The sequence below is a fragment of the Schistocerca serialis genome, chromosome 4 (genome assembly GCF_023864345.2).
Source record: "Schistocerca serialis cubense isolate TAMUIC-IGC-003099 chromosome 4, iqSchSeri2.2, whole genome shotgun sequence".
NCBI lineage: Eukaryota > Metazoa > Arthropoda > Insecta > Orthoptera > Acrididae > Schistocerca > Schistocerca serialis.
The window spans coordinates 384,123,463-384,149,775 of record NC_064641.1 but is presented as its reverse complement, the minus strand read 5'-3'; the positions used below and the strand labels follow the sequence as shown (position 1 = coordinate 384,149,775).

The 26,313-nt window shown below is 42.0% G+C and overlaps 2 protein-coding genes across 9 annotated transcripts in view; one reads left to right on the top strand and one right to left on the bottom strand.

Moving 5' to 3' along the window:
• LOC126474877 (structural maintenance of chromosomes protein 1A) overlaps positions 1-17,273 on the bottom strand; it is a 168,491-nt gene extending 151,218 nt beyond the window's left edge. For both annotated transcript variants that reach the window (XM_050102360.1, XM_050102361.1), the window contains exons 1-3: positions 17,011-17,273; positions 16,810-16,930; positions 12,954-13,053 (exon numbers count right to left, since the gene is read on the bottom strand). In XM_050102360.1, coding sequence (XP_049958317.1) covers positions 12,954-13,053; positions 16,810-16,930; positions 17,011-17,122 — 333 coding nt within the window. In that variant the 5' untranslated portion in view covers positions 17,123-17,273. The remainder of the gene's footprint in view (positions 1-12,953; positions 13,054-16,809; positions 16,931-17,010) is intronic.
• Positions 17,274-17,397: 124 nt separating this feature from the next.
• LOC126474878 (transmembrane protein 237-like) overlaps positions 17,398-26,313 on the top strand; it is a 73,096-nt gene continuing 64,180 nt past the window's right edge. For 5 of the 7 annotated variants that reach the window (XR_007586592.1, XM_050102363.1, XM_050102366.1 and 2 more), the window contains exons 1-3: positions 17,398-17,701; positions 17,809-18,074; positions 25,081-25,208. Coding sequence is in view for 6 of the 7 variants with exons in the window: in XM_050102363.1 (XP_049958320.1) it covers positions 17,542-17,701; positions 17,809-18,074; positions 25,081-25,208 (554 nt within the window). In the remaining variant the exon portion in view is untranslated. The remainder of the gene's footprint in view (positions 17,702-17,808; positions 18,075-25,080; positions 25,209-26,313) is intronic. The other 2 variants (XM_050102364.1, XM_050102362.1) reach the window with 2 other exon arrangements.

The window sequence follows — 26,313 nt, the reverse complement described above, 5'->3', positions numbered from 1 at the left end:
CACACACACACACACACACACACACACACACACACACACTCTTCAAAATACTATAACAGTCAAAAGATAGCATGGGATAGAACCAATCATTTCAATATCAGCTAAAACCTGTGTCCTAATAGATTACCTCACAAAATTTTGAAACCCCTGTTACACTCATGCAATCACATCCTGAAATGTGGTACATTCACAGGTAAATGCAGTACTGTTCTTCTGTCATAAAATAAAATACAAACAACTAAATATGGCATACTGCCCTGTGGTACATCATAAGCAATGCACACTGGTGAGTTGTCTCAATGGAGGAGAAGCATACACATTAGGGGACTGTGTTCAATAGTAAGGCGCGTTAATAGGATTTTGTTCATATTCTGTGACTGGAAGGAGCTTTGCCATTGCTGGATAGTGGACTCCGTTTAGTCCAACTTCTTGTCTGATCTATTACTTCTAGCCACCCTTCCTCCCAACAACACAGGGTCCTCTGCCTCAACAGTGAAGTTAATACATATGAAGAGACTAAACTTTGCTACAGGAGGTACAGTGCAAGCATGTTTGGTTGCCACATCTGGCTATTCACTGGTCCGAATTCCCACGTACTCTAGTACACAGCTGAATATCAAATCCTTCCCTAGATGCTGTATTTGAAGGAGCGTATTCTTGATGTTTTAGACAACTTTCTTTACTGGATACATGCAACGGATTGCTAGCAGTACACTCATGAAGTTAGAGCAAATGTGGAATTTTGTAGGCCAAATATGTCTTTATAAGCTCCAATTGCCTCAATACTGCCCACCTGTATCTCTTGCATCACAGATAGTGAATTCATTTGGTAAGTATATCTTGAGAACACAACTGGGTAAAATCACAGAGTAGCCCATGTTTTCTGCCTGCTTAGATTTCTGAGTTTAGACCAGCACATATGAACTACATTTTAAAGTGTTCAGAGTTCTTTCTTCGAGCTGGGAGCAGATACACAACCAGATTTGCTTCAAGTACAAAGGGATTCTTACTATATGTGTGACATGAATGACAGACTGTGTGGTATACAAAACTCCAGCAGCTGCGGTCAGAGTAATAAACAGTAATGTTATATAAAATATGTAAGTAGTAATGTTTTCATTACGAGAATAGCTAGTACCAATTCATTTTCTCTACTCGTGCGGTGAGCCACTAACTAGAATTCATCGCCAGTGGAGTGAGAAACATAATAATTGTGTCATGAACAAGAAGAACGTGTGTTCATGGATGTTACAGTTCAAAGAACTTTGTATGCCATATGACAATGAAGCTACTAAACAATCTTGGCCTTGGGTTCACCAGTCGGTAAACGTAGTCATGTGAGTAGATAAAGCTGGTTTGGAAGATTGCCAATTGAGCATGAAAAGCTACTGCCTAAAACAGTTGGCATTTCTGTGAGATCTGTGAAAACAGTCTTGCATGATGACCTGAAAATTCAGAAAGTGTCCTGCAGGTGGATGCCACAAACAGTCACAAATGAATTCAAGTGTCGTGTGCGGCAATTTGTCAGATGTTGTTGACATGTGATGATGGTATGAATATGATTTTCTTTTCAATACCTGTGACAATGGATCAGACACAGATGGCGTTTTTAAATCCTGAAGGTTGGTTGGTTGGTTTGTGGGATTGAAGGGACTAGACTGCTACGGTCATCGGTCGCTTTTTCCAAAATTTCAAACACCCACACAGGACAATGGAGATGACAACAGACGACACAGGACAAGAAAAACTCAGACAGAGACCACACAAAAGGAATTGAAATCACACAGAGCGTGACAGCGGTTGGCTGACCATAGAGACAAAAAGGGAAAACACAAAATTGTTAAGGCTTTCGTGGCCACTTGTTGACAAACTGCCTATTGGCTTCTGTCTTGGGTTCTTCGGCCGATGTTCATCTAATGATTTTTCTGACTTTTCGCCAGCATGAGTGGCTGGCATTGTCAAAGCTTCACCCTCCATTGCGGGTGGTGACAATGCCAGCAACTCGTGCTGGCGAAACGTCAGAAAAATCATTAGATGAACGTCGGCCGAAGAACCCGAGACAGAAGCCAATAGGCAGTTTGTCAAAAAGGGAAAAGCCAACCACCTAGAAACACACTAAAAAAATTAACCCAGTCTAAAATCGTAGGCCAAAGGCCAGACTCAAAACAAAAAAATGACAAACACCCAGATTAGGTGATAAAAGCCCCCTGCCCGAATAAAACGCAAAACTAAGCCTACCATGGCAGTGTCATCTGTTAAAAGGGCAGGGAGCGTATCAGGCAGCGCAAACGTCTGCCTGAGAGCAGTTAAAAGGGGACGGTCCAACAAGATGTGGACCACCGTCAAAGCTGACCCGCAGCGACACAGAGGCGGGTCCTCACGGCGCAATAAATAGCTGTGGGTCATCCGGGCGTGGCCAATGCGCAACCGGAAGAGAACAACAGACTCCTTGCGAGAGACCGGCAAGGAAGTGCGCCACGCATCGATAGCCTTCTTGATGGCCCAAAGTTTGTTGGGTGAAGGCAGGGTGCGCCATTCTTCACCCCAGGTGCGAAGTACATTCTGCCGCTAAACTGCCCTGAGGTCACTCTCCGAAAGTCCAATCGATAAGGCTGGTGCACCGACAGCCTGTTTGGCCAGCATGTCAACACGTTCATTGCCCAGGATGCCGACATGAACAGGGGTCCACACAAAGACCACAGAGCGGCCGCAATGGGCAAGAGTATGGAGGGACTCCTGGATAGCCATCACCAGACGAGAGTGAGGGAAACACTGGTCGATAGCTCGTAAACCGCTCAAGATTCGCTAGGACTAGAATGAAGGACTCAGCTGAGCAGGAGCGGATATACTCTAGGACGCGAAAGATGGCGACCAGTTCAGCAGTGAAAACGCTGCAGCCAGCCGGCAATGAGTGTTGTTCGTAACAGTCCCCTAGAGTGAGAGCATAACCGACACTACCAGCAACCATTGAACCATCAGTGTAGACAACGCCACAGCCCTGATACGTGGCTAGGATGGAAAGAAAGCGGCGGTGGAAGGCCTCAGGAGGGATCGAGTCCTTCGGGCCCTGTGCCAATTTGAGCCGATGGCATGGGTGGGGCACACACCACGGGGGTGTACGCAGAGGGGCCCGGAAAAGAGGTGGAAGAGGGAAAACCCCAAGCCCGGAGAGAAGCTCTCTGACGCGAACTGCGATTGTACAACCCGACCAGGGCCGACGTTCTGGGAGATGGACGACAGACTGAGGGAACAGGAGATAATAATTAGGATGCCCAGGCAAGCTACAAACGTGTGTAGCATAAGCGGCCAGTAAATGTTGGCGCCATAACCGCAGCGGAGGGACACCTGCCTCCACAAATATGCTGTTCACAGGGCTGGTCCGGAGAGCTCCAGAGGCAAGTCGGATCCCGCTGTAAAGGATAGGGTCCAGCACCCACAACGCTGAAGGGGATGCTGAACTGTAAGCCAGGCTCCCATAATCCAGACGGGACTGAATTAATGCCTGGTAGAGCCATAAGAGGGTAGACTGGTCAGCACCTCAGCTGGTGTGGCTCAAGCAACACAGAGCATTAAGACGCCGCCAACACATCTGTTTAAGCCGCCAAATACGAGGAAGCCAAGTCAACCGGGCATCAAAAACCACACCCAAAATCCGATGTGTCTCCACCACAGCAAGACGTTCGCCATCAAGATAAAGCCGTGGTGCAGGGTGAAAAGTGCGTCGCCGACAGAAATGCATAACGCAGGTCATGGCAGCCGAAAACTGGAAGCCATGCGCTACAGCCCAAGAATGCGCCTTGTGGATAGTGTCCTGCAGCTGACGTTCAACAGCTGCAATGCCAATGGAGCTATTGTAGAGGCAGAAATCGTCAGCATACAAGGAAGCTGAGTCGGACGTTCCCACCGCTGCAGCGAGCCCATTAATTGCAATTAAAAACAGGCAGACACTTAAGACAGATCCCTGCGGTACCCCATTCTACTGAACTCAGGGGAACTATGGGAGGCTGCAACTTGCACGCGGAAGGTACGATGCGACAGAAAATTTCGTATGAAAATCGGCAGCGGACCCTGAAGACCCCACTCATGAAGCGTAGAGAGGATGTGATGTCGCCATGTCGTATCGTATGCCTTCCGCATGGCAAAAAAGACAGCGACGAGGTGCTGACGGTGGGCAAAGGCTGTACGGATGGCAGACTCCAGGCTCACCAGATTATCGGCAGCAGAGTGGCCCTTACGGAACACACCCTGAGAAGGCCCCGAGACTCAAGTACACAACTCAACCGCTGGCTCACCATGGGCTTCGAGCAACTTGCAAAGAATGTTGGTGAGGCTAACGGGGCGGTAGCTGTCGACCTCCAGTGTGTTCTTGCCAGGTTTCAAAACGGGGATTACGATGCTTTCTCGCCATTGCGACGGGAACTCACCCTCGACCCAGATACGGTTTTAAAGGTCTAGGAGGCATCACTGGCAGTCCGCCGAGAGGTGTTTGAGCATCTGACAGTGGATGCGATCTGGCCCGGGAGCCATATCAGGGCAAGCGGCTAGGGCAATTTGGAATTCCCACTCACTGAACAGAACGATGTAGGATTCAGGGTGGCGCGTGTGAAAGGAAAGGCTCCAACGTTCCAACCGCTCTTTCAGGGAGCGGAAGGCCAGTGGGTAATTTGCAGAAGCAGAACTCAGAGCAAAATGCTCTGCTAAGCGGTTTGCAATTATGTTGGAGTCAGTGCAAACTGCTCCATTCAGTGAGAGCGCAGGGACACTGACAGGGGTCCGATAGCCATAGAGGCGCCTAATCTTGGCCCAAACCTGCGATGGAGAGGTACGGAGGCCAATGGTGGAGACATACCGTTCCCAGCACTCATGCTTGTGTTGGTGAATGATGCGGCAGGCACGCACACGGAGCCGTCAGTGCAAACTGCTCCATTCAGTGAGAGCGCAGGGACACTGACAGGGGTCCGATAGCCATAGAGGCGCCTAATCTTGGCCCAAACCTGCGATGGAGAGGTACGGAGGCCAATGGTGGAGACATACCGTTCCCAGCCCTCATGCTTGTGTTGGTGAATGATGCGGCAGGTCCGCACACAGAGCCGTTTAAAGGCGACGAGGTGTTCTAATGAGGAATACTGCTTGTGACGCTGGAGCACCTGCTGCGATCTTTAATCACCTCAGCGATCTCGGGCGACCATCAAGGCACAGTCCACCGCCGAGGAGACCCAGAAGAACAGGGAATGGCAGATTCTGCTGCAGTAACGATGCCGGTGGTGACTAAGTGAACCACCGCATCAATGGTGTCAGTGGAAAGAGGCTCAATAGTGGCAATGGAGGAGAACAAGTCCCAGTCAGCCTTATTCACAGCCCATCTGCAGGGGCGCCTAGACGAGGGGATGCTGCGGCAGTGACAGAAAGATCGGAAAGTGGTCACTACCGCACAAGTTGTCATGCACACTCCATTGGACAGACGGTAAGAGGCTAGGGCTGCAGATCGAAAGGTCGGTGGCTGAGTAAGTGCCATGCGCCACACTGAAATGTGTGAAGGTACCAGCATTTAAAAGGGAAATGTCGAGCTGAGCCAATACATGCTCAATGGTGCTGCCTCCTGTTGCCACTGATCCACCCCACTGAGGGTTATGGACGTTGAAGTCGCCCAGTAACAGAAAAGGTGGTGGTAATTGGGCTATCAGCACAGCCAGAACATGCTGCGGGACATCTCCATCCGGTGGAAGATACAGACTGCAGACAGTAACAGCCTGAGGTGTCCACACCCGAACAGCGACAGCCTCTAAAGGTGTTTGTAGAGGGACAGACTCACTGTGAAGGGAGTGAAGGACGTAGATGCAGACGACATCAGATGCCCTTTCATAAGCTGCCCAGTTCCTACTGTAACCCCGATACCTACGGAGGGTGGGGGTTCGCATTGCTGGAAACCAAGTTTCTTGAAGAGCAATGCAGATGAAGGGGTGAAGGCTGAGAAGTTGTCGGAGCTCAGCAAGGTGGGAGGGGGGGGGGGGGGGGGGAGGCAGGTGGTGCGGGAGCAACAGGGTGGATAGTGCCCCCTAAAGGCAAGGGGCATAGGGAGTTGTTTGGCTCGGTGAACCGACTGGAATGCGCAGAACAGATGGGGCTAACATGGTTGTCGTAGCGGCAGTATATGAGGAAGTCATTCGCACAGGATGTAGTTGTTCATATTTCCTCTTAGCTTCAGTATAGGTCAGTTGGTCCAGGGTCTTATATTCCATGATTTTTCGCTCCTTCTCTAAGACCCTGCAGTCTGGCGAGCAAGGTGAATGATGCTCTCCGCAGTTGACACAGATGGGAGGCGGGGCACACGGAGTACTGGGATGTGATGGGCTTCCACAATCTCGACATGTGAGGCTGGAAGTGCAGCAGGAAGACATATGGCCGAACTTCCAGCACTTAAAGCACCACATCGGGGGGGCTATAGGGCGTGGCATCACATTGGTAGCAATCTGATTATCCTTCGGACCCCGATGAATGCGCCGGACGAAATGAACACGTCAACGCTCTAAATTGGTGCGCAGCTCGTCATCAGACAACCAACAGGGTACATGGTGATCCCACCACAACGGACTGGCTACCATGCTGGATATTAGGTGACAAGTAGTCCAAGTTCGTAGTCAGTGCAGAAAGTGGCACTGCACATTGCATGGCGGAAAATGCACGCAGGAACGTATCCATGCCCAAGAGATGGAGAGCGGGCAGGACTGCAATGCAATGACGAATAATCTGGCGAAAGGTTTCAACGCACAATGGACACAATGCACCAAGTAAAGCGCCCTTCCCCAATTGGCTCGCTCTTCGGAAGAATTTTGTGATATGGAGGTCAAACGCGACAGGGGACCATCACATAAAGGCCGAAATGTTTGAGACTCCCTTTAGTCGCCTCTTACGACAGGCAGGAACACCACAGGCCTATTCTAACCCCCGAACCCGCAGGGTGGTTAAATCCTGAAGCAAAAGCCCAGTCAGCTCAGAGGAAGTGTATAGCTGTCACCATAACAATTTCAGTTAATGACCAGTATTGAAAAATGATGGTGGCCGTGTACTGGGGCAGCAATGGCATAATCCCTATTCCATGTTTTCCAAAGGCCACTAGAGTAAAAGGTTTTGGAGATGTTTTGAAGGAGAAGCTCCTTCCAACACTGTTAATAAAATGGCTGGAAAAATCTCCACTCATATTCTTTCATCAAGATTTTGGGTCAGTCAATTGACCAAACATGGTATAGGAGTGAATTTTGTTTGTTATGTTAAATTTGAGAGAGAACTGGGATTCTACAGCAGCCAGTGCAAAAACTGATTGTTCTTGAACACCAAGTGCACAATGATCTGCTTTTGCATGAATTGCAAATAGTGCCATTACTTGAAGGCAATCTGTTAAAACCAATTACATGGACAGCTGCTGAAAAAAATTGAATACGAGGGACTGTCTCAGCCAAAAACCTATATTCTTGATCTGCCATGAGGAGTTGCAAACAGATGAATAGTTGCAGCTACCAGCCTCACCAGAGAAGCTGGAAATGTGACTGGTTAAGCAAGCACCTTTGACATGTCTTATCCCCTCACCGTGACTGGATCTTTAAACTTGTCTTGATGATCCATACATGCCCGTATTAACAATAATTCAGAAATAACCACATATAGCCTTACAGAGTTGGAGTAAGTGTGGTCTGAGGACTTCTAAAGACCTGTAACTTAGGCACTTTAAAATATTAAGCACTTTGAAAGACCATGCTCACAAGGTTCCTTTGATCTGGTTGCCAAAAGACTACAACGGAGCATGCTCCAGCTCGCTTGTAGTGAAAACAAGCTTTACAGCACTCACAATTTTGAGAAATGGAAGAGACCTCCTGAGGATCCGCCTCTTGCTTCCGATGTAGGAACACAATGGTAATGGACAGTGCTTACTATCTCTGCGAAGTACTAAATCAAGTTGTTGCAGCTAACGACAGGATCCAACCATCAGTTAGGCTATAGGAAGGTGGGACTTTGTGACAGTAACACAATGAACTTTACCTCAAACAACAGGAGGAAGGAAAACAGTTAAAAGGAGTTACCAAAAGGGAGCCAAGGTGCTTTTTTTGTTACTTTGGGTAATTCAACAGCTCTTTGTATGCATTTATCTACAATGGATACAGTTGTCCACTGCACGATGTTGTTAAACACAAAGAGTACATTTTCACATTGACCACATCTCTGAATTACCCATTCTACCTGGAAACTGGTGATCATTGTGGGAGGGAAGACATTTGGGTGTCGAAAGTTCAGTGGCAGTGACGGTAATGTTTGTAAGGTACTCTAGCTGACTGTCACTACAGAGGAATTGTTGTTTGTCAAATGTAGCCAATGAAAATTACCTTAAGTCAGCTTTAGAAAGCTGCTAAGTTGTTTTAATCACAGATGATTTGCGAGTCAGCAAATGCATTATGAATGAGAAATGGTTGCTCAAGTGTGTATCTGAGACAACGAACCACTACACATGATCAGCAAGCTTGGCACTGCAGAAGAAGATATCCATGAGTGACAATGTATGGGTAGAACATGAAAGAAATGTAGGTTCACCATCGTCGAGGGGAATGATATCGAGCTTGTTTAAATATATGGCAGGAACATGACCCTCACACAGGTTCTGGGGGGAGCTACAAATGGGATGGGTCAAACTGTAGTCGCCGATCAACATACAGATGTCGTGAGCTGGTTGATAAACTGCAGAGAAAAAATGATGGGATAAGTAGATGTTACAAAGAGAAGAGAAGATGTAATAGTCGCAAGGGAAATGCAGACAGAAACAGCTTGTAAATGGGTGTTCAACAATAATGATCTGGATATGAAAACTGTCTCAAATGAGCATCGTTACATCCCTATAAGCTGGAGTTCTCTCCTCGGGAAGGGGGTCATAGTATACAGTGATGAAGTGTCAATTACCAATGGTCACAGGTAAGGAACCAAATAATCTTGGGACTATTCACTATTAAACTTACATTGTTCTGTATGAATCACAAGACACTTCCAGTGTGCGGGGGAAAGTATATTGTGCAGGTACAGTAGGGGAAAATGAGGATACTGCTTCAGCACTCAAGGAGTTTACGATTGTGGCACTATTCTTGAGGTCACAGGTTCAAATGTGCGTGAAATCTTATGGGACTTAACTGCTAAGGTCATCAGTTCCTAAGCTCACACAATACTTACACTAAATTATCCTAAGGACAAATACACACACCCATGCCTGAGGGAGGACTTGAACCTCTGGCGGGACCAGCCGCACAGTCCATGACACGAGGTACAAGGAATTATGCGTTACCCATACACACTTTCTTGTGTAGCTCAAGGGGTGGCCTTCTGTAAGAGACACAGGGAAATAGGGGTGACATGAAGGACCTCAAACACTGAAGTGGAGGGAGAATATGAGAAGTGGAATAAGCCCCAGGAGGAGGAATGTTCATTGCAGTCGACAAAAATATTGCATCTATTGATGCTGAAATAGAGCTCAATAGCGAAATTAACTGGGCACGAGTAACCAGCCTAGGTAAACTCAAATTGATCACCAGATAATTTTACTAGCCACTCAATTCCATGACAACAGTTGCAGAATCATTCAAAGAAAGTCTGCACTGCGTGAAGTGCCCAGATGGTGCAATATTAGTGATAGGCCATTTTAACTTACAGAATATAGATTGGTACATTTATGGAACATTTGAAGGTGGTATAGACAGAGTGTCTTCTGAAGTATTCTGAAAACTGCCTAGTTCCACAAATCTCACACAGTGGAAATATTTGAAACCTTCGTAGCTACACACAGGCCTGACTTTACTGACAGTATCAGCACAGAGACAGGGATTAGTAATCACGATATCACAGCGACAATAGTTACTAAAGTTAATAAATGAATCAAGAAGGCTAGGAGAGTAACCAACTGAAAGAGTGGCAAAACAATATTCACCAACTCTCGATGGAGTCCCAATCTGAATCCGCAAAAAGTACTCTTTGGGATTGGCCCCTGTTTTAGTTTGCATTTATCATGAATCTCTTGTCCACCTCAACGTCCCACAACTGAGCAAATAAACAGTTGTTAACAACCCACTTATGCCATGGCCTTGCCGCAATGGTAACATCGGTTCCCATCAGATCACCGAAGTTAAGAGCCATCAGGCTGGCCTAACACTTGGATGGGTGACCATCCGACCTGCCAAGCGCTGTTGGCAAGCGGGGTGCACTCAGCCCTTGGCAAACAGAGGAGCTACTTGATTGAGAAGTAGCAGCTCTGTAAACTGACATATAACCAGGAGAGTGGTGTGCTGACCACATGCCCCTCCATAGCCACATCCACTGACACCTGTGAGATAAGGATGACAGAGGCCGGTCGATACCGTTGGGCCTTCCAAGGTCTGTTTGAATGGAGTTTAGTTTAGTTTTTAGCAAACCTACTTAGGCAATGAATGGACATCATTTAGTTCCAATATCATGGACATAAAAGAATAATGCACAGTCTAAACTGTTTGTCAATCACACTCTGTCGAAGTAAATGCCAAGAAAGTGCATTAAGGATAGAAAACATCCACCACAATTTAATAGCAAAATTCGAAAAATTCTAAGGAAACTTTATGCACTGGGTTAAAAAAAGAATGCAGAAACATCAGCAGATAAAAGTTAGTAGAAATATGAGTGCCTACTAAAAGACTGATCTGAGAAGTACATAACAACCTCTATTATCATACATTAGCGAGAACCTAAGAAAATTCTGGTCCAATGTAAAAGGCTTCTATTTATTCACTTGTCGAACAGTCTGGTGTGGGAATACAAGAGAGCAAAGGAAAGGTGAGGTTTTAAATTTTGCATTTCAAAAATCATTAATGTGGATCATACAGACATACCATCATATGACTGCCACACACACTCCTGAATGGACTTTGCTTAAATAGGCAGCCCTTGTGTTGAAAAGCAACTGAAAGAGTGGCAAAACAATATTCACCAACTCTCGATGGAGTCCCAATCTGAATCCGCAAAAAGTACTCTTTGGGATTGGCCCCTGTTTTAGTTTGCATTTATCATGAATCTCTTGTCCACCTCAACGTCCCAATCAACTGTAAGAAAGCAGAGGTGACCCCTATATACATGAAAGTTAAAAGAGTGGACCCACAAAACTACAAGCCTATATCCTTGACATTTCCTGTAGAATTCTTTAACACATTCCGAGTTTGTATATACTAAACTTCTTTGGAACAGAAAAGCTTATATCCACAAATTAGAATGGCTTTGGAAAGCATCACTCATACAAAACTCAGCTTACCTTTCTCTCAAATGATATACTGCAAGCCATGGATGTAGGGCAACACGCAGAGTCCATATTCCTAGACGTCTGGAAAGCATTTGACCTGGCACCCCACTGCAGACTTAATGAAGATCTGAGCATACAGAATAGGTTTCCCGATATGTAACAGAACTTGGTAAGTTGTTCTGACGGTGAATATTCATCAGAGAAAAAGAGTACTGTAAGGAGTGCCCCAGGGAAGTGTTGCTGGACCTCTCTTTTTCTATATACACATAAATCATGTGATGGATTGGTTGAGACACAATCTGTGACTGTTTGCTGATTACACTGTAGTGTACGGAAAAGGTTCATCGTCAAGTGACTGTAGGAGGATACAATAAGAATTAGACAGAATTTGTATTTGGTGGGATGAATAGGAGCTGGTTCTAACTGTATAAAAATAAATAATAGTGAATTAGTGCAGCTAAGTAGGAAAAGCAGTCCTGTAATGTTAGAATAAATTTAGTGGTGTGGTGTGCTGCTTGACACAGTTGCATTAATTAAATATCTAGGTGTAACAATGAAAAGTGGAATGAACATGTTGGTAGTAGAGAAAGGAAATGGTAGACTTTGGTTAATTGGGAGAATTTTGGAAAGTATAGTTTATCTATAAAGGAGACTGCACAAGTTATGAACTTTATCTTGGTCCCTCTCTGACCAGTGGAAGTTGGCTGATTTCATGTAGCTCAGGAATATCTACCCTCTTTGCCAACCTAACTGAAATGCGCATCATAGCCACTGTGAATCAATTGTTTATTCATGTGCAATATTACTCGGTTTGACTAACAATATCATTTACAAAAATGATTGAAGAGGCTGTACCTGGTCCTTCTAGAGACTTGCCATCAACTAATGTACTCCGATGACTCCTTTGTGAAAAAGAACTTTTATTCAAAGAGGTAAAAGAAAACTCAGGCTAAATATTATTCATTGCTACAACAGAGGAAAAGAGGCAGAAAGCAAAACTACATCAGCTTAATAAGTCCGTTAAAAGACAGTAATTTTATTACAACTTGTCCTGGTGAATCACCCGCTACTACTGGCAAGAAAAGTTAAGTTTGAAATTGTCAACATTTCTTTATTTGCTACACGATGCATGTAAAATACAAAAATAATTTATTTGCTGCATACTGCATGTCAAGTACAAAAATAATTTCCTGAGATAGCTGAATTTAAATCTTCCCTGTTAATCAAATTAACACTTCTGTTAATCTGTTATAAAATTTCCTTTTAAGTTGTATTTACACAGTTTAAACACACGTTTTTGTTCGCAACTTGTTTTGCAACATATTGGCAACAATGGTTTTGTTCATGTTGCCGTCTACACTAGAGATGGACATTTCTGCTTGCATATTCACACTGACTACTATGCTGAACTGGTAGCAAATGTTTCACTTTGTGTATTCACAGGAGCTTACCTCAAAATAATATAAAATGAAACAAAACTGCCTGAACACAATGCCAAGAGGAAACACTGGAACAGTAACTGTCTATCACAATAATGTATCTCTATCATCAATATCTTCAAAGGAATGCTTTGTCGGGAACCTATGCTGAATATTTGTTCATCCCACAACTAACTTAGACAACATAGTGTTTTTAATGTACAAAGTAATATATACAGTACCTCACGGTTAATACGGTGTTCAGATGATGAACCCTGAACAATTCGTGTAAATCGTTTCTCTGTCCCATCTTCAAGCTCAAATACTGCTGTCACAGAAGCACTGGAAAATTGATACATGCTTTTATTATTGCCAGCAAAATTACACACAAACAATGCATTCTACAGTTATGGCACAGCCTATTTACTTGTCATCCACTTTCAATAATACCTAAGTTAGGTGTCAATACTAATATAAAGATACATGAACAATTATGGTGATGAGTGATGGTGGTGGTGGGGATTTTTTTATCCATGTTGGATGCTGGTGCCTGGTTGCATTATTCACCAACAAGAAATAAAAAAGAAACAATATTCATTAATATATCTACATGGAGTATTGGGATGTGATGGGCGTCCACAATCTCGACATGTGAGGCTGGAAGTGCAGCAGGAAGACTTCCAGCACTTAAAGCACCACATCGGGGGGGATATAGGGTTTGGCATCACATTGGTAACCTGCCATCATCTAGGTTCATGCTTTCATGGCAGGCTTCCAAACTCATGAAGTCGGGATACCAGATCCTGTGTTTGTATGGAGTGTAGCCATGTATGGAAGTGAGACATGGACGATAAATAGCTTAGACAAGAAGAGAATAGAAGCTTTCGAAATGTGGTGCTACAGAAGAATGCTGAAGATTAGATGGGTAGATCACATAACTAATGAGAAAGTATTGAATAGGATTGGGGAGAAGAGAAGTTTGTGGCACAACTTGACCAGAAGAAGGGATCGGTTGGTAGGACATGTTTTGAGGCATCAAGGGATCACCAATTTAGTATTGGAGGGCAGCGTGGAGGGTAAAAATTGTAGAGGGAGACCAAGAGATGAATACACTAAGCAGATTTAGAAGGATGTAGGTTGCAGTAGGTACTGGGAGATGAAAAAGCTTGCACAGGATAGAGTAGCATGGAGAGCTGCATCAAACCAGTCTCAGGACTGAAGACCACAACAACACCAACATATCTACAGGGCTTTTATCAAAACAAATAACCCAACCATGAATCTTTTATTGTCACGTAGTCATTTCTATTTCTGTTATTGCTTTGACACCCAAGTTCAACAACTACATTAAAACATATATTTAAATTCCAAATTCTGCGTACATCACTCTTTCTCAGCAATCAGAAAACTTCATTTTCTTCTGCTCCCTCTTTCAAAGAAGGGATGCATGTCAAGTGCAAAATAATTTATTTGCTACATAATACATATCAAGTATAAAAATAATTTCCTGAGGTAGCTACATTTTACAGAAGCGTCCGATTCCACCCGTCTACTTTCACCCATGCTGTCATAAATATGGCGGAAACAGCTATTTCCAGTGTATACAAAATGACAACAATAACATCACTACATACACACGCCAACAAACACAAACAAAAACAAAAATAAAAATGACACAATAACGTCTCACTCCAAAAATAAAATTATACTAATGCGACAACCCCAAAAAACTGGGGGTGTTAGGGTGGCGACAAGTTAAATATACAGCAATAAAACAACACTGAACCACCCCAAAACAAATACTAGAAAAAAATTTAATTTACAGCACTCCACTACACCAACAAAACCACAGAAATCGGACACTTCCCTTGACCTATACAGCTTAACCAACACCTACAACACCAAAGAGTGGAATCAGAGATTCCTCTTTGAGCTATATAGCTTAAATCGCAGCTATCAATACCAACAAACCAACACCTATAACTCCGAAAAGTGGAAAGAAAACCGCAACAACTCAGAAACCCTAATACCTCATATTCACAACACCAATTACAACACAAAAGACCTACCATAAATATACAACACACAAAACACAATTACTATAGAATAAAACAAAGACAAAAATTACTTACCAACAAAAGCCTCTGGCAATACCACCTAGGTTGGCCACCACACACACACACACACACACACTGACAACACTACATATACATGCCCTGCTGTAAGCAACCCATACTCTTGCTGACCTTATGCTGTTGCCACAAACATGACGGCTAATATATTCAGCAATAAGACCGAACATCTGCAGAAACTGTGTGACAGACATTGTATCATCATCCATCTCAGAACATAAAGATACACTCATAAACTTCACTGTCGTATCCACACCCAATAAAAAAAGACATTAAAAAAATTAAGACTTCTTTCCACACACCACCCAACACCAATCTAATCAGACCTAAAAACTTTAATAACTCACTGAAAACACTTCCACAACATACATTATCACACCAACTATCTAAACCCAAAACCACGTCAGCACTGGTAACAACCAAAATTCACATTAACCCAATACCACACGTTAAACTCAGCATGTCCACACCCACCACCAGACGGCACCATCATTTACAACAACACGACATCTACATACACAACCAACTCAAAAACTCCACACCGTTAGTGACCATTATGACAGGGGTCAAAGCAGATGGATGGAATCGGATGCTTACGTTGGCCCATAGATTCTGTACTTTGCAGCTTGAATAAAACACAGGAACTTAGTTTTGATGACTAAAAAGTAGACACAGACTACATGGCATTTATTTTTAAAATTTTTTTGTGCTGATAACAGATGAACTTCTGGCCTCATACCAGTCTAACATAAAAAATTTTAGAAATAAATCCTATGCAGCTAATATCTACTTTAGTAATTTGCACACCAATACTTCGACTGGACGTACACTGAGAGGCAACAGGTACCCTTTTCAGATGAATCACGTTTTATGCTCCATGAGACAAATGGCCGTTGGCATGTACGGGGCGACTCATCTGAAAGTGAGTACCCTGCAAACAATTGTCACAAGGGTCCTGGCCAGAGGAGAGAGCATTATGGTCGGGGAATGTTCCTGTGGTATCCCTGGGTGATATCATCATTCTGGAAGGCACTCTGGATAAACACAAATATGCACCTACCCTTGTTGAACATTTCCATCCCTACATGCTGTTTTTTTCCTCAGTACAACAGCATCTACCAGCAGAAGAATGCAACGTGTTACACAGCTCGCAGTATATGTTTGTGGTTCGAAGAGAACCAGGATGAGTTTACCGTACACCCGTGGCCACCAAATCCCTGGATTTATCAAGAACCTGGAGAACCACCTTGATCAGGCTTTACAAGTCATGTACAGTCAACCACAAAACCTAGAGCAGCTAGCCATGGCCCTGCAGTCTGCATGGCTCCACATCCCTGTCGGTACCATCTAGAACCTCACCGACACTTTTCCTGCATGCCTTGTGCTGCAAAAGGTGGTCATTTAGGCATTTGACATGTGGTCACATTAATGTAACTGGACAGTGTACATTCAAAAAATGCATGACCTGTTCTGCCACAAAGCCAACGGCAGTTACTATCTACCACACCTTTTAAGATGGTAGAACAAATTCCTGTACTAAAAGGTGAAGATGTAGAAGTTCTGCAATTAGTAGCCTATTGTCTCAATTTCTACACATAATTAAATTGGGATTTACTTTGTATCTAGTACTCTATCTATCAGTTGTTATCTAATTATTTACTACCACAGTTGTCTTATGCTGATCTATGCATCTCTATGGTTACACTGCCAAACAGTGCCAGAAGCGGACACAACTCATCACATTGTCAAAATATCTAGTGACCAATTACTGTCAAACCATCGTAACATATTTTCCATGTAAAATAAATATTCATAACACACATATGTGTACAAGTAAATGAAATTAAGGGTAAGATAGGAATATATCTATTGACGCTACAATGCTCGTTAAAACACTTCGCTATCAGTTGCAAACTTCTCACTTAACAGTAAAAATCTCTTTAGGTCGCAAAAATATCGTATTTACCTTCGCGAAATAGGCTGTCCAATTGACGCTCCATGTATTAGATCACTAAGCCTTTTAACTCTAAGACAAGAAGTCTTTTCTCCCATCACAAAACTGACAGCGTCCATAAAATTTGACTTTCCTATAAAATAAAAATATTCGTTAATTAGCATTTACTAAATATTCAAAATACGGGAAACAATAGCAACGGCTATGTATTACCTGATCCATTTGGTCCAATGACCGCTGTAAAAGACTTCAAGGGTCCAATTGATAAATTCCCTTTGTAAGATTTGAAATTTTCAACTTCTATAAAAGTCAGTGTTGCAGGCATAGTGGAATTCTTCACATACACAATGCTCTAAGTTCAGCTTCTCCTACGTAAACACATTACAAAACAAATCTACCAAACACCCGCCATCAAACCCGAACGCAAACGCATCGCAAGGTGATTAAGCGCGCGCCAAAGATGAGCCCTCACTAGATATACCGAATATACGAAGTGTTAATTTCATTTAAACAATTTTGTAACTGGCATTCAGTGCTGGTCGCTGTCAACTACTAAAGCGAAGTACATATCATAGCCACCATTAACTTCCAATGCGTTTAACGCGTTCAACTTAATGCAAGGCGCGAACATATACACTTTTTACCATTCATTTGTTCTGCCAGAATCGACTTCGGCTGTGCACGGTGTTGACTGTTGAGTGTTAGTAAATTCCCGGCTGTCAACTGAAGCTGTGTTGAATAGAAATGAACTCAGATAACGAAGAATCAGTTGAAGGAGAGAAGAGGACAGAAAATAAACGGAAAAGGCGTAGAAAGAAAGAGAAAGCAGCAGATACTGTTGTGACAGCGGCACTTAAACAATTAAATGCCGATGAAATCGAAACGGTGACAGCGGACCGTGTCGGTAAATTGCCCTTCCAATTGTTACGTAGCTCACTATTCGCAAGAAAGTATCACAGAAAATACGAAAAAATATATGATACTGTACCTTGTGTTTATTTTAAATTTCAGATGGCGTGGAGCATAGTGTAACAACACAACCAGTTTTCAGAAGTTACCCATCTGATATGGTTTATGTTGAAAGAAAGAGCGGTTTTTTACCAGCCCCGAGAGAAATAGTTTTATCACGCTCAAGTAAAATAAAATTTAAAGAAAAATTACATGCGGAGAATAAGTCAACAGTAGAATTAGCTGTAAAAATTCAAGAGGCATTCCATCCATTTTACAATTTATGCCACGGAATTTTAGGAGGAATGTCACTTACACTATGTTTGTTGGTGAGTTTATGACATTGATGTTATGATATGACTTTATATAAGTATGTTACTGCCTCAATGCCATCGACTTTATTTTTATTAGTACTCGGGAAAAGAAAGCCATATAAAGAAATAGGCCACACACACACACACCCCAAATATGCCACTTGCATTTTCAAGTGCAAGTGACATATATGATGTGACAAATGTGGGTGAAAGAACCCCAGAAATCTGCCAGCTGGAGTATGTAAATTAACAATTACATCTCCAGGACAACACACGAGTCAACAGTGCTGGAATTCACCACTTATGATGCTTCCCAAATAAGTGAAGTGAAATGTGTATGGCAATAAGCAAACAGCCTTCAATTAGTTGCATAGACGGTACATACCTCCATGAATGAAATATGTTTGATTTGATTCTTCTGTCTGTGTCGTTGACTCTTTTTGAAAGATTAAACTGCACCATATTGCTGCATATATTATCATATTCTCTATGCCATGCAAACCATAGTGGAGGGTAATTCTGACCAATATTAGAGGTTTTTATTTCCTATTCCAGTCACAAATTGAAAGTGGAAAGTGATGATCAATATGCCTCTGTTGACATCCTAATCTCTAGTGTCTTCTCCTCCTCGTCATCCCTATATAAATTATATAGTTGTGGCTGTAGAATTGTCACAAAATTTTCCTCAAATGCTGATTTTCCTAACATAGGTTTTACAAGGGATTCCCATATAAATCTCCAGGGCGTGTCTGTTGCACAGAACTGTTAAGGTATTAGCAATGAGTCTGTAAACTTGTTCGGTTTTTCCTGTCGTAAGCCTATTCCAGACTCTCAAGCCGTGCTCTAGAATTGGTCATTGTCCTAGAATGCTTAATCAGAGTTTTCCATTTATCATCTAAACTACTGATGTTTGGTGTTTGATGCATTTCTTATTGCTATTTGTTTAAAAAATGTGACAAGCTTCAGAAGGTTACCACAAATTTCATAGTTGCGTACTATTGGGTTAATTTTTTTTTCATTATGTAAATTTTTATAATTTATGCATGTTTAAAGAAAGCTGGCATTCAGTACATCTGCCAAAAATAACTACTGTTTAAGTTTGTTTTGAATTTTCTTAAGATTATACAGTTACGGTACTTCTCTTGTATATAAGTGTGTCATCTGCAAATAGTCCATTGTGCTGTTGACCCTGTTTTTGGGGCATACCCATTGTTACTTACATTTCTGTTTAATGTCCACATATACACTGTACAATTGCATCTTGGACACTAGTTGACAGTGTAGTATAATGTTAAACACCTTTCGAAAATCTAGGGAGATGGGCTCTACCTGTTCACTTGCATCTACTTGTACAACAAGATATTGTGTGTGACACCAGCAATTCGTTTCACACTAGTTCACTGTGCTGATTCTTTGAGAGAAGCTTCTTATCAACGTGCAATGTCATGAGGGTGACTTTAAAATATACTGTAGGTTATTGCAGCAGGTGAATAATAATGACTTTGGTCTGTAATTCTGCACATCTGTTTTATTCTTTACATATCAATATAATAGAGGGAAACATTCCACGCGGGAATGTTTATATATATATATATATCCTCTCTTCCCGTTATCCACCAGGCCTCAATCTCCGCTAATTTCAAGTTGCCGCCACTCATACCTCACCTGTCATTCAACAACATCTTTGCCTCTGCACTTCTGCCTCGACTGACATCTCTGCCCAAACTCTTTGTCTTTAAATATGTCTGCTTGTGTCTGTATATGTGTGGATGGATATGTGTGTGTGTGCGAGTGTATACCCGTCCTTTTTTCCCCCTAAGGTACGTCTTTCCGCTCCCGGGATTGGAATGAATCCTTACCCTCTCCCTTAAAACTCACATCCTTTCATCTTTCCCTCTTTCCTGATGAGGCAACAGTTTGTTGCGAAAGCTTGAATTTTGTGTGTATGTTTGTGTGTCTGTCGACCTGCCAGCACTTTCATTTGGTAAGTCACATCATCTTTGTTTTTAGATACATATTTCCTACGTGGAATGTTTCCATCTATTTTTATATATATATATAAAGGGAAACATGGAAACATTCCATGTAGGAAATATATATCTAAAAACAAAGATGTGTGACTTACCAAATGAAAGTGCTGGCAGGTCGACAGACACACAAACAAACACAAACATACACACAAAATTCAAGCTTTCGCAACAAACTGTTGCCTCATCAGGAAAGAGGGAAGGAGAGGGAAAGACGAAAGGATGTGGGTTTTAAGGGAGAGGGTAAGGAGTCATTCCAATCCCGGGAGCGGAAAGACTTACCTTAGGGGGAAAAAAGGACGGGTATACACTCGCGCACACACACACACATATCCATCCACACATATACAGACACAAGCAGACATACAGACAGGTATACACTCGCACACACGCACATATCCATCCACACATGCAGACACAAGCAGACATATTTAAATATGTCAGCTTGTGTCTGCATGTGTGGATGGATATGTGCGTGTGTGCGAGTGTATACCTGTCCTTTTTTCCCCCTAAGGTAAGTCTTTCCGCTCCCGGGATTGGAATGACTCCTTACCCTCTCCCTTAAAACCCACTTCCTTTCGTCTTCCCCTCTCCTTCCCTCTTTCCTGATGAGGCAACAGTTTGTTGCGAAAGCTTGAATTTTGTGTGTATGTTTGTGTGTCTATCGACCTGCCAGCGCTTTTGTTCGGTAAGTCACCTCATCTTTGTTTTTTATATATATTATTCTTTACATAAATAGATGTGATTTGTGCTCTTGTCCCATGACTCAAGACTGTTTGCCACAGTGGTTAATATGAGCTTGGGAAAGGGCTCATTGAAATGAAATGAAATGTCATGTGGCTATGACCTCCCATCGGTGTGACTGGTCGCCTGGTGCAAGTCTTTTGAGGGGACGCCACTTGGGGATATGATTATTATTATTATTATTATTATTATTATTATTACTAAGACAACGCGACACCCAGTCCCTGAGCGGAGAAAATTTCTAACTCAGCTGGGAATCGAACCCAGGCCCCTTTGCACAGCTTTCGGCCACGCTGACCACTCAGCTGTGGAGACAGACTAAGGGCTTATTGTGCAGCATATTCAGTGTCAAATGTAGTAGGAGTTCCAACAGAACCTGGTGCCTTGTTTACATGATGCAGTATTAGTTATTTTCAGTACTGAGGATGCCTGTTTCAGTGTCCTTTACTTTGGTGTGCATTTGGTGGTCGGATATTGGTTTATGTTAGTATCATGATGTGTAGGTTTTTACTTGTGTGATTCAGTATTTTGGCTTCCTGTTTACTGTAGGCTGTTCCAGCTTGCGTGCCTTCCTTGAGCAGCTGAGTCTCATGGGCAAAGGTGGGCATAAGTGGAAAAACAACAGTCTGGAAGTTGGATGTAGGCTAAACAATTGTACGGTCCTGGCCAAGTGACTATAGGCTGCGTTGGACGAGTGGTTTGTGCATGTTCAGAACATGTGAAATACAGTTACCTGGTGGGTCTCCTATACTGCCTATACCTGCATGTTGGTGAGCTGTTGTGCACCTTTAAGGCAGTCTAGCCTCATGGGGCAGTGTCTGAACAGCCCAGTCTGCAGTCCTTAGTTTGAACTCAAGGCTGATCCACAAGAGACTGGAAAGAATGTTTCAATCCAGTCATTGATGCCACATATGAACATAACTTCCCAGGAGCTCATGAGGTAATTTGCTGTGGTATGACTAGAAATTATTGGAGATTTCACGCATTGCACTTTCTACGTGACTGAATTGTAAAGAGTTGGATATGCATGGTTTGTGGCTGTTAATTCCTAGGTAGCTTCCATTGACATACCACGTGTATATGTGTTTGGCTGTTACTTCTGAAATATGTGAAGATTGTTCAATGAATAATACCACAATTTTAAGCCATTAATATGTATGCAGGAAAACGTGCTTCCATGTGATACAAGTTTGATGTTTCTTCTTCACGTGTGTGAAGTTTCAAACAATTCCAGTAGACGGTGGAGCCATAGTGAACGAAAACGACATCTGTGCAAGACACTCGATACAAGCAAAAAGCTGTAATTGAAATCTTCATCACACGACAAGAAAATGTAGCAAACATCCATAAACTTTATTACAGTGATGCAGTTAATAGGAGTACTGTCGGGCGGTGACTAGAGAGATTTAAAATGTCAGGAAGTGCAGAAATTGAGTGCCATAACTGGCTACGCTCAGGACAACCTGTCATAGCCACTGATCCTGACATAGTGAATCATGCTGATACCATTATTTGTGCAGACTGACATATAACAACTGGACTGTTGGCCTAAAGCTATTGGTAAGCATTGGAAATGTGTGTGCAGCTACTGAGACACTGAGGTATTCAAATATCTGATCATGATAGGTTCCACAAAATGGTAACAACAGCCCCCAAGATTCAAAGAAAAAACATTAAACCTTAACTGTTAGAGCAGTTTGAGGCCAACAGAAAGGCATTTCTGTTACAGATCGTAACAGGTGACAAAACCTTGGTGCATCACATTGAACTGGAAATGAAAAGGCACTCAGTGGAGAGTCACCATTCGCAGCCACCAAAAAAGATGAAATTCAAGACAGGTCCCTCTGATGGCAGTCATGATGACAGTATTTTTGGGATAATGATGACATCATTTTTGAGGATATGTTGCCAAAATGGCCAGCCATTAATTTGCAGGCATGTGTGAAGGCTGAATTAAGTCAAAAAAGGCTTCAGAAATGCTGAGTCTGACAATAACCCAAAGTAAATCTTGCTCCAAAACGATAATACATAACACACACAAGCCTTCAGAACCTAGAAACACATCACCAAAATAGATTTGACATCATTGCCACACCTACCCTATAGCCCAGACCTGGCGCTCTAGATTTCCATTTGTATAGGCCACTTAAGGGTTCTCTATGTGAAACACACTGTGAATACGACAGGAATGTTATTCATGAAGTGATAATGGGAATTATTAAGAATACAAGACAATAGCTTTTTACAAACTTTCTCAAGAGTGTGTTCTTTAAATAATACTTTTCCACCATTACCAATCTCTGTAACAGCATTATGGGCACTCAGCAACTCAGTTGCTGGCATGCAACAAATCCCAGCTAGACTTATCATTACTCAGTCCTGGGAAAGTTAATTAAATGCAACTAATTCCAAAGTGCTGCACTTGTTGTTTGTGAAGTACCAACATTCCAGTATACCATGACAGCCATGTTCATACTGATTTTCTTACTTTCGAGTAACTGGTAAGGTGTCATTGGTATGGCAAACATTTCTTTTGCAGGCATGGAGTTCTCTGCCTCTGATGACATGGAAGCACCCCATAGGTTTCCTACCTGTAGCCAGCCTCATGCATCTTGTAATTTTAAACCTTTCTTTGGGTCTGAAACACACTAGTAAATTCTGATTTAATTTTTCTTAATCTAAGACAAATTCTTACTGTTTTTCCAATTAGATGTAAGCCACATACAATAAAATGTTTTTATGATCACACTCAAGATTCAGGCTGCAGTGTTTTTTGGAGCTTCAGTCAATAAAGTTAATCCACATCCTGTTGGCTAAAGCAGACATTTCCACGATAATATATGGGAGTGAAAATGTTGTTGGAATTTTGAGGGAATGGTGATGCAGGGTTGCACCACATTGCCCTCATCTTCAGTTATAAGCCACAAGCCTTAGAAACATCTATGTGCGGAGTGTAGAAGGGAATGCAAGAAGCATCCCTATGCATCTCTTCTCGTAACAGGGCTATAAGTATAGGAGGAGTGTCTTCATATAATATTGTCAATAACAAATGGAACTCAGATATTCTGCTTCATACTGTGCACCTGCTGAGTAAAACCTGGCATCATAAATTGCAATCTTTCAAGTAATCAAAACTGAAACTGCAGGAGCTGGCATTGGTTGCTTCAGTGAGAAACCATTAACTTTGTGCTGAGCTCCTCATGTGAGAGGACAGGTAATCAAACCATGTGTGCATAATATTTCAATAGTAACAGCCTAAGTTATCATTGAGAACATGTGGTGTGTTATAGAAGTATTGTGCATTGTGCCCAGTGATCCAGCCTTTCATCAAAGACTTCTTCATACCGTATACGATCTATTTCAGGAAAAATTCGAAAACCACAGAACTAGAATTGCTTCATAAAACTTATGTATAAAAAAAGTACTTGAAACATAGTACTGAAGTGGACGAACAATGTAAACAGTGGTAACTTTGACTTTTCTTTTGACACCACATTGTAGAATTTCCAAATGCATTATTTTTCTAAAGTGTTGTAATTTCTGCCTTTCGAGACTGAGGAGCCTAAAAAACAAAGAAAAGTATGCCAGCTATAGTTGGATAGACTCATTGACAGGCTGGAGAAAGTGAAGAGTATACCACTTCTAGAGAGCACTTTAATGTCCAAAGTAAAGTTGTTGACTTATTTAGCTAAAAGCAAGCATTGCATGGTAGCATTTAAGTTACCATAGTCTGGTGAGAGGTTTTTTTAACATTAAGATATTAAAAGAAATGAAGATCAGTGGTTTAGGACCCAACATTGAAGAGTGCTCTGTCTATTATTGCTGTAATATATGCATCCTATGTATTTGTGAATTTAAAAAGAAAATACTGTAGCAAAATTCTAATACCCACAACCAAATTGTGAGCTTTGATTTGAATTTTATATTTCTTCAACAAATATATTCTTCTTCTTGCTGTGAGCATGGGCTTCTGTATTAAATTTCAGCTTCAGTAAAACTTCACTTGATATGTGACTGTATAGTATAGTAATATACGTGGAGCAGAGTCATCAAAGTAACACCTTGCTATCTCATGATATATAAAGGAAGTTAAGCTGCACTTTTTAAATAGGTTATTGGGATGTGCCAACTTCCAGCTTGCACAATACAGGAGCAGGAAATCAGTTGCCATCTGATCAATGAGCAGCAGTAGTATGTGTTTTCAATTTTTATGTAAGTCTGTGGTTGCAGCAATATATTCTCTGTTGCAGGTTGTGAGCATTGGATGGACCAGAGTAGAGATAGAAGAATTTATTAATGTATATGACAACTTTTCAAGACCTGCACAATCAATGTTTTATTTTCTTACTGTGGTTTGTGTTATTTCGTCACTTGATAGGTAAGAAAAATTTCATTATTGTTTGTTATAATGATGTGTACATGTGATTAACTGTAGCTAGATTTTTAATTTGTTGTTAGTTCTATTTTGGCACAAACCACATGCAAATTGCAAGAATTCGAATAAGCAGGTTGAGACACCAAGAGTAGTGTGAAACGTATATCTGTGTGAAATGGTAGATTTTTTTATTTTGGAGGCTAAGTAAGAACTAAGGAGAAGAATGTGTAGGAATGTGACACAGAAAGAAGCAAAAAATAAATCAGCAGTATATCAATATCTGTTGACAGTGAAATCAGTAATATTTGAAAAGGAGCAAAAAATGAAATGCAACACACTGATGAACTGATGGATCTCTGTTCTGAATTGGCATTGAGTAACTGCAAAAGTCAGTGGCTGGATTGAGAAAATGAATTTCAATCATTCCTGTTAAGAGGACAGCACAGACACACTGGTTCTTATTATTGAATTCGTGCAAGCTAATCTGTTGGAGCTGCCCATGTTGGCCATAGCTTCTCTCTTGCTCTCAAATCAAGAAAACCATCTTGGGCAGTTTCCATCAGTTCCTAGTCATCAGCCATCTTCTCGTAAACATGGGCTGCATTTATTATCATTTCGGACAAGAAAAACCTACTTGAAGTGTGTATCACATGAAACAGTGGCTAGGCTTCAGTTGTTCACCACACAATTCTTGGCACCCCACAATCCATGATGTTCTGATATATACTCACACTGAAAGCAGTTATGATGGACAAAGAATAAAGCCTTAGTCATGACTCACTGGCTCCAGGAAGTAATGAAAATATATGGCTCCCTTGTAGAAGGCAGGCTTTAGAATACCAAGATCGTACCTTATGGAGTCATATTCCCAAATTTGTAACTTGCATATTGGATTAAAGTGTATCTAAAAATTGTGTTCAGGTGCTCAGATTGGAACCTACACCATAGATTGAGGTGGAAATTTGCTAATATAAGTTAAGCACTTGTTTCTGTGGAGTGTGCAGCAGTTCATTTCGTTTCTACAAATTTAGTTCTGATAGTTTCATACTAACGACTCCTTTTATGTTACAAGAACATTTATGTAGAGTTACGAAGTTGTAATCGTCAG